Source organism: Canis lupus, chromosome 30, assembly GCF_003254725.2.
Source record: "Canis lupus dingo isolate Sandy chromosome 30, ASM325472v2, whole genome shotgun sequence".
In the NCBI taxonomy this organism is placed as follows: domain Eukaryota; kingdom Metazoa; phylum Chordata; class Mammalia; order Carnivora; family Canidae; genus Canis; species Canis lupus.
In genome coordinates this window covers 38,030,859-38,043,202 of record NC_064272.1, presented here as the reverse complement: position 1 = coordinate 38,043,202, position 12,344 = coordinate 38,030,859, and the positions used below count along the sequence as shown (strand labels likewise).

At 54.3% G+C, this 12,344-nt stretch overlaps 1 protein-coding gene across 1 annotated transcript; it reads left to right on the top strand.

Annotated features, from left to right (window-relative positions):
- The first annotated feature begins 3,318 nt into the window (after positions 1–3,318).
- Positions 3,319–9,609, top strand: LOC112675585 (cytochrome P450 1A1). Its single transcript, XM_025472168.3, has 7 exons — positions 3,319–3,467; positions 5,992–6,853; positions 7,396–7,522; positions 7,611–7,700; positions 7,793–7,916; positions 8,061–8,147; positions 8,303–9,609. The coding sequence occupies exons 2-7, from the start codon at positions 6,017–6,019 to the stop codon at positions 8,610–8,612; spliced, it is 1,575 nt and encodes a 524-aa protein (XP_025327953.1). The 5' UTR covers positions 3,319–3,467; positions 5,992–6,016; the 3' UTR covers positions 8,613–9,609.
- The last annotated feature ends 2,735 nt before the right edge of the window (positions 9,610–12,344 follow it).

Here is a 12,344-nt window from a genome sequence, read left to right as displayed (position 1 = left end):
TCAGACCTGAGCAGAAGGCAGACACCGACTGAGCCCCCCAGGCTCTCCTATTTATTGTTTTTTTTTTTTTAAAGATGTATTTATTTATTTTAAGGAAAGAGAGAAAGGGAAAGAAAGTGAGTGCAAGTGTCCTGGGGGACAGGGTAGCGGGAGAGAGAGACTCTCAAACAGACTCCCTGCTGAGCCAGGAGCCCCACACAGGGCTTGATCTCAACATCCTAAGATCATGACCTGAGCCAAAATCAAGAGTTGGATGGTTTAACTGACTGAGCCACCCAGCTGCCCCTTAGCTGAGGTTTAAAATAGGGGAGAGGGGATCCCTGGGTGGCTCAGCGGTTTGGCGCCTGCCTTTGGCCCAGGGCGTGATCCTGGAGTCCCGGGATCGAGTCCCACGTCAGGCTCCCGGCATGAAGCCTGCTTCTCCCTCCTCCTGTGTCTCTGCCTCTCTCTATCATAAATAAATAAATAAATCTTTTAAAAAAATAAAATAAAATAGGGGAGATTAGAAGTAGAAGTGGTGGGATCCCTGGGTGGCGCAGCGGTTTAGTGCCTACCTTTGGCCCAGGGCGCGATCCTGGAGACCTGGGATCGAATCCCACGTCGGACTCCTGGTGCATGGAGCCTGCTTCTCCCTCTGCCTGTGTTTCTGCCCCTCTCTCTCTCACTGTGTGCCTATCATAAATAAATAAAAAATTAAAAAAAAAAAAAAGAAGTAGAAGTGGTGGGACTCTTGGGTGGCTCAGTTGGTTAAGCTAAGTGGCTGCCTTAAGCTCAGGTCGGGATCCCAGGCTCCCTATTCAGTGAGGAGTCTGTTTTTTTCCTCTCCCTCTGTCCGTTCCCCTGCTTGTGTGCTCTGTTTCTCAAATAAATAAATAAAATAAAATAGAAATAAAAAGTATGATAAGAAGAAGAAGAAGAAGAAGAAGAAGAAGAAGAAGAAGAAGAAAAAGAAGAAGAAGAAGTAATAGTAGTAGTAGTAGTAGTAGTAGTAGTAGTAGCAGTAATAGGTAGAGGTGATCAGGCCTGGTAGATTCTGTCGAAGATTCTGGGCTTTGTTCAGATGCAAACTATTGAAGGGGCATGGTTGCGATAGAATGACGTTTTCCTTTGTGTGTGTGTGTGTGTGTGTGTGACATTTTCCATTTTGGAAAGGACCACTGTGGATACCACAGGCTTGAGAAGGAGTTGGAGGGAGTGACAGGCAAGTGGGAACCAGGTTTGGAGGCTGTTTTGACCCTAGGGAGCAATGATGGGATCCTGAACGGAGGATGTGGCGGCAGGGCTGGACAGATGTCAGGGTGGAGAAAGGCTTCCTCCGCAAGGTGTACTCTCAGCACTAGAGCCAGAGTCATCTTCCTTGCCCCAGACCCCACAATGCGATCTCACACAGAGAAGATGTTTCTCTGCGGGGTGCTCTCTGCACCCTGCGAAGGGGACCCTCAATTCTAGGAGAAACCCCCAGTCACAAGAAGACTGCGCATTTCCAGGGCCCCGGGTGCTTCTCCCTTCCTTGTCCGACCCAAGGACCACCTTTAGGGGGCTTTAAACTTGCTGCTTCCTCCGCTTCCAGGTGTTTGTTCGCCTTGAGTCTTGGTTCCACACTCCTGCGTCCGCTCATTTCCTCAGCGAGGCCTTCTCTGACTACCCTAAGTTTTTCAAAGTAGGTTCCACACCCAAGGTGGGGCTTGAACTCATGACCTGGAAATCAAGAGTCACTTGCTCCACCTGAGCCAGCCAGGCGCCCCTGAGCACCCTGCGTTGAGCTGCAATTTTCCCCACGGTGATTCCTACCCTTTCTCTCCTTTATTTCTCTCCAAAGCGCCTCTCCGGCTCCGACATTCCCCGCGCCTTATCCGCTCACCGCCGCCCCCTCGCGTCCCCAGCGGGAGCTCCACGGGAGCAGGACGCGCGTCAGATTCGTTCACTTTTCGATCAATCGCCCGCATCCAGAACAGCGCCCGGCGCGGAGCAGGCGATTGGAAGATATTCGGAGCCCCGGCTTTTGGTCGGGTGCAAGTGTCCTGGGGTGTCCTCGCCGAGCGGGGGAGCAGGCGGGGAGCCCCGGTGGTGCGGGTGGCTGGGGCGCAGCTGGAGCAAGCGGCGCGTTCCCGGGAGGGCCGGGCAGGCCTGGGGCTGCGTGTCCTGCCGCACGCGTGGGACTCACACACGACACGCGCGGGATCCCGCTGGCGGGCCAAAGCCTGGCTCCGCACGCAAAGCTGGGCCCTTTGCACCGCCCCCCCTTCCAGCTGCGCCCCGCGGAGCCGGGCGGTTCCTCCCACGCCCCGAGCCCGGCCCTATGGGAGCCCCGCCCCCGCCCCCCCCAACTTCGCGTGACAGCGCCGGGACCGAGGTGGGGAGTCCGGGTGGCTGCGCCCGCCCCGGGCCCTTCTCACGCAACTCCCGGGCACCGCGCCCCCGGCCAGGTGCGGCGGGGATGGGCCGCGTGACCTCTGCCCCGGGCTGCGCACCGGCGGGGAGGCCTCGCCCCGGGGCGCCCCCCCGCCCCCCAGCCCGGGGGTCCCCCTCCTCCGCCGCCCGCCGCCCGCCGCCGCACAGCCCCACTCGTCGCCCCACTTCTCCGGCCCGCAGACTCGCTCACACCCCAGCAGCCAGGAGGGAACCTCAGGCCTGGGGGCCGGGCCGGGGCGCCCCTGGTTCGCAGCCCCCCAGCGCTCCCGGGCTCCCCAGAGGCGGCGGGCGCTCAGCGGACTGCGCGTCCCCGCCCCGCGCGGCTGCGCCTCGGGGACCCCGGCCTCGCCCGGTGACCGGCCGCGGGGGCCCCGGGGAAGCGAGCCAGCCCTTCGGCGCCGCTGGCCTTCCGGCCCGGTGACCTCGGGCTGGGGTCGCCGCACTTCTCACGCGAGCCTGGGCCCGGTCCCCCGGGGGGAAGAGGCCGCCGCCCGCCCGCCCCGCCCCGCCCCGCCCCTCCCGCCCGCAGCCCCGAGCCGAGGCCCCTGCGAGCCCCGCGCCCCGCGGACGCACCGGGAGGGAGAGGGCGACCGGCCCTCGCAGCGGGGGATGCAGGGCTTCCTGGAGCCCGTCTTGGGGCTGTCCCGGGACGCCTCCTTCAGATCCCCACCTAGCTGGGGTCTGCGCCCTCCTGGGGGTCCAGGTGTCCCCTGCCCTCACCCCTTGGCGCGCTGGCACTTGGATGAGGAATCCCCTAGTGGGCTCTTACCTGTCTCTCTGAGGTCCCCCACCCTGTCCTCCCCCCCACTTCCCACCCCTTCACCCCCTATTCCCTCCCTCCTTCCCCCTACATCCTACAGCACCCCACCTCCCGCCTAGGGGCCGCCCCTCCCGTCCCAGCTCCAGGGGGCGTGGCCCAGCGCGCGAGCCGCTTATAAAGGTACAAGTGCTTTCACCCTCATCCCGAAGGGGACAGCTCCTAGGAGCCTTCCTTCCTTGGGGTCCCTGGCTTACGAGACCGCTCGTGCCGGCTCAGTACCTTCTCACGGCCACAGGTGAGTGTGGGGGGCTTCTGGCTCGGCCCTTCCCTCCCAACAGGAAGAAAGTCGGGATGCCTCCGAGCTTTCCTAGGTGGCCACTGGTCTAGCAACTCAAAAAGGTCACTAAGAGTGTCCTTAGTGGCCAGGCGCTCCAGCTCCGTAGTGGGACGACTGAGGCCAGGGGAAGGGCAGGAAGGAATTACCCAAGGCCCCACAGCTGGTGCCAGAATTCTAGATTTTAGAGCTTCAAGGACTCCAGCCATCAGGCTCCAGTTTCCTTCCCAGCGACTCTCTGAATGCCCTGGGGCCTCCCCATCAGGGTCACCTGGGAGACTGGGGTAAGGACGGGGCTGTGGGAAGCCAGGGTGATGTGCAGCCCCTTGTTCAGGCTGTGTGAGGAGGGGGGCTTCTCCCTGGGTGGTCAGGATGGATGGAGGGGGGCAGGTTGGGCTCTGACCAGCTGCACTTTGCCTTATATAAAAGCTACCGCAGCTGTCTCGCCCCTCCGCAGACCTGGGTTGTCAGGGCCACGATGTGCTGGCCAGGACAGGAGCTGCTGATCTGAACGGGAGGCCTGGGCACTGCCCAGGGCCCTTCGCTGCCTCACCGACCGCCTCCTCTGACCTGTACTGGGGGGCAAGCTGTGTGCGAGACTGCCGGCTGCCGAGAGCTGGCCTATCCGCCCCTGAACATTCGCCAGTCACATCTCTCTTGGCCTCCTACCATCTCGCTAAGGCTGGAGGTCCCTGGGGTGCCCTGTGTGCAGAAGGGAACACCATGGCACCCCAAGGCTTGCTTGTCCCTAGTTCACTCAGGGAGCCTGAGCTTGAGTGTGCTTTGGGATCCAGCTCCTCCAGGCAGCCTCCCTAGACAGATGGCTATAGACTCAAGGCAGGAACTAGATAATCTCCCCATCTCGGATGGTTCTCCTGTGGGGGAACCTCACAGGTCACACTGGGAGGTTCCCCAGGTCAGATCTAGGTTTTCTCTTTTCTGAGATCTAGCTGAGCCCCTTGAATCAGAGATCATACCCCCCCTCCACTCCCTCAAGCGATATAACTGGAGCCAGAAAGGCGAAATGCAAGTCCAAGGCCATGCCATGGAACGCCAGATCTCCTGTCTCCAGTCCCTGGCACCTGGCCGATGCCCCAGTTAGAGGCCAATGTCTTGAGGAGACTACTCCATGAATTTGCACACCCTGTCTAGAACAAGCTAGAGGAAAATATTGTCTCCCCTCTGTTAAATTCGGATTGATTCCTCATTTCCCTTATTCCAGTCTAGCATTTTCTTGCAACCCTGTTCTGGTGGGAATCTTCCATTTATCTCTGTTCTTTGGTGACTGGCAAAAGCTGACTACTGTTCATTCATTGAGAACCGAGCCCAACAAAAACCCTGGCCTGGATTTCTACAACCAGGAGCCTCAGTGTAGCTTGTCTCTGGCTGCTTTTCAGCCCTGTGGCTGAACTCAGAGAGCTGAGGCTGAGTAGTGTGGCTCAGGCTGTGGCCTTCCAGTCACCTGTCCCTTCCCTGCCGTGTCCTAGGGTCTGGTCTGGCAGGATTCCTTAGACTCTGGGATGGAGCAGTGCAAAACTGAGAGTTCTGGGAGAGTTCCCTTTCATTGATCTGACCACTCTTCAAAGGGAGGTACCTGTGACAGGAGCTGAGAACTTCCCAGGGAACTTTCCCTATGAGGTCTGAGTCCTGGCTGAGTGACTCTGGTCAAGTCAGTGGCCCCTCTGGAGGTCAATTTCCCTAAGCATGAAATAAGGCAAAAGGAGAGCATGATCCCTAGTTCCCCCGATGGCAGTAATTCCCCAAGTGTGGTGGGTAGCGCTCAAGCCAATTGGAGGTGACACATGTCGACTATGTGTTTAATATACGTTAGGAGGAAAGAAATCAAACCTGTACTTTGACGCAGGTGTTTTTGTTTGGGATGATGCTAAGTGGGTAGATTTAAGGTTGATTTTAGAAAAGCATAAAATAAATAACAGTGCAGGTGCTATAGGGAAATCACAGACTGATGTGTGGAAACCCTGTTTTATTTTATTTATTCATTTTAAGTGGGCTCCATGCTGGGCTTGAACTCACGACCCTGAGCTTAAGACCCTGAGCTCAAGACCTGAGCTGAGATCAGGAGTCAGATGCTTAACCAACTGAGCCACCCATGCGCCCTAAGGAAAACCCTGTTTTAGACTGGTGCAGCTGTGGTCTGGAATTGGACACTTTGAGTTGGGAGCGTGGATCCAACACTTCCTGACTGTGTGATCGTGTGCAAGTCACTTACCTTCTCTGAACCTCACTGTAGTCTACCTTTTAGGCTGTGGCCAAGACGGAATGAACGGCTGTGAAGTTCTTGGCACGTAGCTGGAGATCGACGAGCAGCTTCTCCCGTCCCCTCCTCCCCTGCGTGTGTGTTAGCTGTTCTGGATAGGAAGCTTTCTCCTTTCCTTGACCAGCATGCTGACCCTTGAGGACACTGGTTCCTCATCTCTCCCCATCTGATCTCTTGACCTTTTCTTCCCACCCCATGTCTCCGCAGCTGTCCTGAGGTCTCTACGCTGGTGATGATGTCCATGTTCAGACTCTCCATCCCCATCTCGGCCTCAGAGCTTCTCCTGGCCTCCACCGTCTTCTGCTTGGTACTCTGGGTGGTCAAGGCCTGGCAGCCTCGGCTTCCCAAAGGCCTGAAGAGTCCACCGGGGCCCTGGGGCTTGCCCCTGCTCGGGAACGTGCTGACCTTGGGCAAGAGCCCCCACCTGGCGCTGTCCAGGCTGAGCCAGCGTTATGGGGACGTGCTGCAGATCCGCATCGGCTCCACCCCCGTGCTGGTGCTCAGTGGCCTGGACACCATCCGGCAGGCCCTGGTGCGCCAGGGGGATGATTTCAAGGGCCGGCCCGACCTCTACAGCTTCTCTCTGGTTACCGACGGCCAAAGCCTGACCTTCAGCCCAGACTCCGGACCAGTGTGGGCTGCGCGCAGGCGCCTGGCCCAGAACGCGCTGAAGAGTTTCTCCATTGCCTCCGACCCGGCTTCCTCGTGCTCTTGCTACCTGGAAGAGCATGTGAGCAAGGAGGCCGAGGTCCTTCTCAGCAGGCTGCAGGAGCAGATGGCAGAGGTTGGGCGCTTTGATCCCTATAGATACATAGTGGTGTCGGTGGCCAACGTCATCTGTGCCATGTGCTTTAGCAAGCGCTATGACCATGACGACCAGGAGCTGCTTAGCTTAGTCAACCTGAGTAATGAGTTTGGAGAGGGGGTTGCCTCTGCGAACCCCTTGGACTTCTTTCCCATCCTTCGATACCTACCCAACCCTGCCCTGGATTTCTTCAAGGACCTGAATAAGAGATTCTACAGCTTCATGCAAAAGATGGTCAAGGAACACTATAAAACGTTTGAGAAGGTACAGGCTGGGGGGAGATTATAGGTGGGTGGTGGGGTGTAGGCCAGCAGGTCAGAGATAATCGAAGAAGTAGGGGGCTCAGGGGTCTGGCGGGCTCTCAGGGGCCTTCACCCTGGGATTTTGAGGCCGGCGGTAGAGTAGACTCCATCCTTGGCAAGGAAATAGAACTTTTCCTTGATTAGCCTTTCTCTCCTTCCATCAGACAGCAGTATTTACTGAACACCCAGTCTGTGCGGGACCCTAGGCCAGCTGATGTGGGGGAACAGAAAGGATTACAAAGCTGGTCTCCCGGCTTCATGGGAGAGAGAAGGGTAAAGAGCCTGCCTGGGTGACACCTCTGTCTCGGGTGTCCCTTGAGCTGGGGCTGCCAGTATTCTGAGGCAGGAGATCACCTTAAAGAGGCATGAGAAGCTGGGATGGCAGCCTTCGGGTAGAGGGTCATCTCTTGAATCAAGGTGCTATGGATGGTGAAGAACCAGGCCTGGATGGAAAGGTAGGTCTGGGTTTGGCATCTTGTTCACCTGTGGGCCTTCCCCGCCCAGGGCCAAATTCGGGATGTCACAGACAGCCTGATCGAGCACTGTCAGGATAAGAGGCTGGATGAGAATGCCAATATCCAGCTGTCTGATGAGAAGATTGTTAATGTTGTCTTGGACCTCTTTGGAGCTGGTAAGAGCTACCCCATTGTGCCTTTCCTGGGCCCAACTGCCCCAACCTGCCAACTGCCTGATTTGTCCCTTTGTTCTTCCCTGGTCAGGATTTGACACAGTCACAACTGCCATCTCCTGGAGCCTCCTGTACTTGGTGACAAACCCCAATGTACAGAAAAAGATCCAGAAGGAGCTGGGTAGGTGGTAGCTTCCTTTAAGTGCTCAAGGCAGAGGGCCTGGCCAAGTTCCGGGCAGCACCTTCATCCACATGGTTCTTTCTGTTCTGCAGACACAGTGATTGGCAGGGCACGGCAACCCCGGCTCTCTGACAGGCCCCAGCTGCCCTACATGGAGGCATTCATCCTGGAGACCTTCCGACATGCTTCCTTCGTCCCCTTCACCATCCCTCATAGGTAAAGCCCCATGGATCCCCTGCTGTCTGATACTGGGCCTTCCTCAGGTCCATTTACCCCATCAGGGCTGGTGGGAGGGACATGTATGGGAGGCAAGGGGATGTCCTGCGGTCCTGAGCCTGACTGGGCTTCCTTCCTCCCCAGCACCACAAGAGACACGAGTCTGAGTGGCTTTTACATCCCCAAGGGACGTTGCGTCTTTGTGAACCAGTGGCAGATCAACCATGACCAGTAAGTCGAGAGGAGGCAAGGGAAACTTTGCCCTCTGCCAAGCCTCAGACCTCGCTGACTCTGGGCCACTTGCCCAACCCCAACTCTTTTGGGCTGGGGTTCAACCCACTTGATGCTTCACTTCTGACCACTTCAGCTCCTCTCTCTGATTACAGGAAGCTATGGGGTAACCCGTCTGAGTTCCAACCAGAACGATTCCTCACTCTCGATGGCACCATCAACAAGGCACTGAGTGAGAAGGTGATTCTCTTTGGTTTGGGCAAGCGGAAGTGCATCGGTGAGACCATCGCTCGCTTGGAGGTCTTTCTCTTTCTGGCCATCCTGCTGCAGCAGGTGGAATTTAGTGTGCCAGAGGGCACAAAGGTAGATATGACCCCCATTTATGGGCTGACCATGAAGCACGCCCGCTGTGAACACTTCCAAGTGAGGGTGCGCACTGAGGGGGCTGAGAGCCCTGCAGCCTAGACTCTGTCTACCTGGCCTGTCTGGGTGGCCGGGCCAGGGGGCTGGCCCGGGGTCAGGGGGGTGTTCTAAGCTATGGCCTGAAACCCACAGATACTGGTCTGGCTGGTTTTTGCTTTCTGGGCTGCGGGAAGCCTGAAGGCTCATGCCTGCCCACCACTCTGGACTTGCTCCTCTGCATACTGACCACAGACAGTGGACACAGCAGGGCCACGAAGGAGCAGATGGGACCTTCTGGAGCTGTGCTTGAGCCAGGAGGCTTGGTAGGATTAGGAGGTCCTCAAGCCCCTGGAAACCTCGAGGGAATGCTCTAGAAGCCCCTGAGCCCAATGACTGGCTGGCTTTCTGTGGTGACTGACTGGTTTGAGAAACATTCAGAGCAGGCTACACCAGAGCCTGTCCAATCGCTTTGACTATTGGGAGCTGGCAAGAGTGAAGGGAAGAGGCGCAGAGGTGGTCTCCCAGTTTGAACAAGGCTGAGCAATCTGACCACATCTTTCTGGGACACAGTGATACCTTTTTCTGCTCTCCCTGCAGGCAGGAACAGGGCTGCCTCCTAGCCTTGGAAGGCCCCTGTTCCTGTCCAGGAGGGGTTGGGGACTTGAATCCAAGAGGAGTAGAGAGTGGAGGCAGTACCCAGATTCAGGCACCAGAGACCAAGTCTCTATGCTCTATGTAAAAAATGCCTTTTAAAATGTTTGTACCAAAAAAATAAAATAAAATAAAATGTTTGTACAAATAAATAAATAAATAAATAAATAAATAAATAAATAAAATAAAATAAAATAAAATAAAATAAAATAAAATAAAATAAAATAAAAAAATGTTTGTACACAAGAAGCTTTTATCCAGCCTGCGTTGTACTGGTATGTCTGCATTTATCGTATATAAGAGCTTAAGAACAATTTATTGAGTGCAATAGAGAAAATTCTAATCCATGTATCCAGAAATGTGTAAGAAACATCTACTTAAGCTAACTAAATAAAAGTATTATTCAGAAGTCCTATTGTGGAAATTTGTTGAATCTTTTTTTTTTTTTAATTTTTATTTATTTATGATAGTCACACAGAGAGAGAGGCAGAGACATAGGCAGAGGGAGAAGCAGGCTCCATGCACCAGGAGCCCGACGTGGGACTCGATCCCGGGTCTCCAGGATCACGCCCTGGGCCAAAGGCAGGCGCTAAACCGCTGCGCCACCCAGGGATCCCAATTTGTTGAATCTTGAATGAATCCATCACTCCCCTACATGCCCAGTCTGAGCCCAGTCTCATATTGGTTTTTACTGTCGGAGGAAGAAGAGGAGGAGGCAGTGAAGAGGTGAAGCTGTGACTCTCGGGAAGCTCACAATCCAGTTGGGGCAAAAGACTAGCTCTTACTGCCTTCCTCCCAAATTGATCACACGTTGACGAAGCACATCCTCTAGACGAGGCATGGAGGGATATAAACCAAATAAAACACGGTCTCTGCCTTCAAAAGCCTCCCCAACAGGTTGGAGGAGCCAGTTTATAAACACATCATCCAATTCATTCTGAGTAGGGCTCTACCAGAGAGATATATTACAGGAGGGTGAGGCCCAGAGCTGGGGCTGGCTGCTTGGTGGGGGTGGGGGTGGGGGTGGGGATCCTGAAGAACTTAAGGACATTTAGGCAGATCGCTCTTCAAACAATGAGAGGGAGGGGGCCCCTGGGTGGCTCAGTCTGTTGAGCCTCTGACTCTTGACTTTGGCTCAAGTCATAATCTCAGGGTCATTGGATGGAGCCTGAGTCAGGCTCTGAGCTTAGCTTGGAGTCAATAAACAAAATCTTAAAAAAAGAGAAGGAAGGAAAGAAGGAAGGAAGGAAGGAAGGAAGGAAGGAAGGAAGGAAGGAAGGAAGGAAGGAAGGAAGGAAGGAAAGAAAAAAGAAAAAAGAAAAGAAAAGAAAAGAAAAGAAAAGAAAAGAAAAGAAAAGAAAAGAAAAGAAAAGAAAAAAAGAAAAGAAAAGAGAAAAGAGAAAAGAAAAGAAAAGAAAAGAAAAGAAAAGAAAAGAAAGAAAAGAAAAGAAAAGAGGAGAGAAAGAAAGAGAATAAAGGCCAGTCTTACTTGGGTCTCACAGTGTTAGATTCTCAAGTCCAATAGGCTAGACTCTGGTCACGGTGTGGGGGAAGGAGGGAGGTTCTCAGCTCAGAAGCTGTGGTCTACTCCTCACTGTTCATGCCCGTTTCAGGCCCTGCTGCCTTTCTAGAACCCAAGGCTGGTCACAGTTGGGAAAGGAGGACTCTGGTCATTGGGCACCACAAGCAGACTGTGGCCCAGATTTCAACACTGAAAATCCCTGTCCATCTAGGGTGTCAGAGTAGTGGTGCCCAGTAAGGACAGAGGCTGGACCCATGAAGCCAGGAGCGGTTCTGGTGGAGAAACGGGGAGACGACACATCTTGAGATGTGACCTCCAGCCTAGCTTGCTTGCTTGCTTGCTTTTTAAGATTTTGACAGAGAGAGAGAGAGAGACAGAGAGAGCACACAAGCAGGGGAAAGGGAGAAGTAGACTTCCCGTGGAGCAAGGAGCCCTATGTGGGGCTCAATCCTAGGACCCTTTGATCATGACCTGAGCCAAAAGGAGATGCTTAATTGACTGAGCCACCCAGGCGCCCCAGCCTAGCTTTCTAACTCAAGCATCGTGCAATGGCCATCACACATCCATTCATACTCTCTGTTTTCTGGCAAGGGGAGATAGAGCCCCCTCAACAAGAGTTTCAGGCTACTGCCAGGAATGAGCTAAAGTTAGTTGGAGCAACGTGTTTATATAGGGAAATGAGGAATTTGGTGCTCATTCTTGTATTGATTTATTTTTTGCTTAAAAAAGAACTTGTATGCCAGACACGAAAGGCCACATATTATATGATTCCATTTGTATGAAATGTCTAGAACAATGTAAATCTATAGAGAAAAAAGTAGATTAGTGGTTGCCAGGGATGGAGGGAGGGGAGAATGGAAGGTGCAGGGGTTTCTTTTAGGGGTGATGGAAATATTCTGGAAGTGGGTAGTAGAAATGATTGTATAACTTTGTGAATATACTAATGTCCACTGAATTACACAAGGAGGGCACTTGATGTAATGAGCACTGGGTGTTATGTGCAACTGGTAAGTCACTAAATTCTACCCCTGAGGGCACCTCGGTGGCTCAGTGGTTGAGTATCTGTCTTTGGCTCAGGTCATGATCCCGGGGTCCTGGGATCGAGTCCCACATCGGGCTCCTCGCAGGGAGCCTGCTTCTCCCTCTGCTTATGTCACTGCCTCTCTCTCTGTGTCTGAGACATAGAGGGAGAAGCAGGCTCCCTGCAGAGTCCAATGGAGGACTCGAGCCCAGGACCCCAGGATCATTACCTGAGCCCAAGGCAAACGCTCAACCACTGAACCACCCAGGTGTCCCCAAAACTCCCTATTTTCTCCTCCCTGTGGTCATTCTGATACGGGAGGGTGGTCTGGCTTGTTCCTTTAAATCTGGTTTCCTTACACCTCAGCATTCTTGGGATTTTTGTAAGCCTGCTTCTATGGCCCCTATCTAGTCCTGCCCAGCCCTGTTTGTCCCTAACTTAATTCTACTTCTGCCTCTACAAAAAGTGACCTTATTTGTTTCATTTTATCACATTCTCAGAATAACTTTTTATGAGGTTGGTGTTCCGTGAGAAGAGAGCCAAAGAGGGTAACAAAGGAGCCTGCGAGCATTAGAGCGGCTTGTGATAAAAGTGAGGTCTG

Bases quoted from the DNA above. Each gene is read 5' to 3' on its own strand.
- LOC112675585 (XM_025472168.3), top strand. From the start codon at position 6,017: ATGATGTCCATGTTCAGACTCTCCATCCCCATCTCGGCCTCAGAGCTT. The intron at 7,701-7,792 runs GTAGGTGGTAGC...TCTGTTCTGCAG, and splicing joins AAAGATCCAGAAGGAGCTGG to ACACAGTGATTGGCAGGGCA. The intron at 7,917-8,060 runs GTAAAGCCCCAT...CTTCCTCCCCAG, and splicing joins CCCTTCACCATCCCTCATAG to CACCACAAGAGACACGAGTC.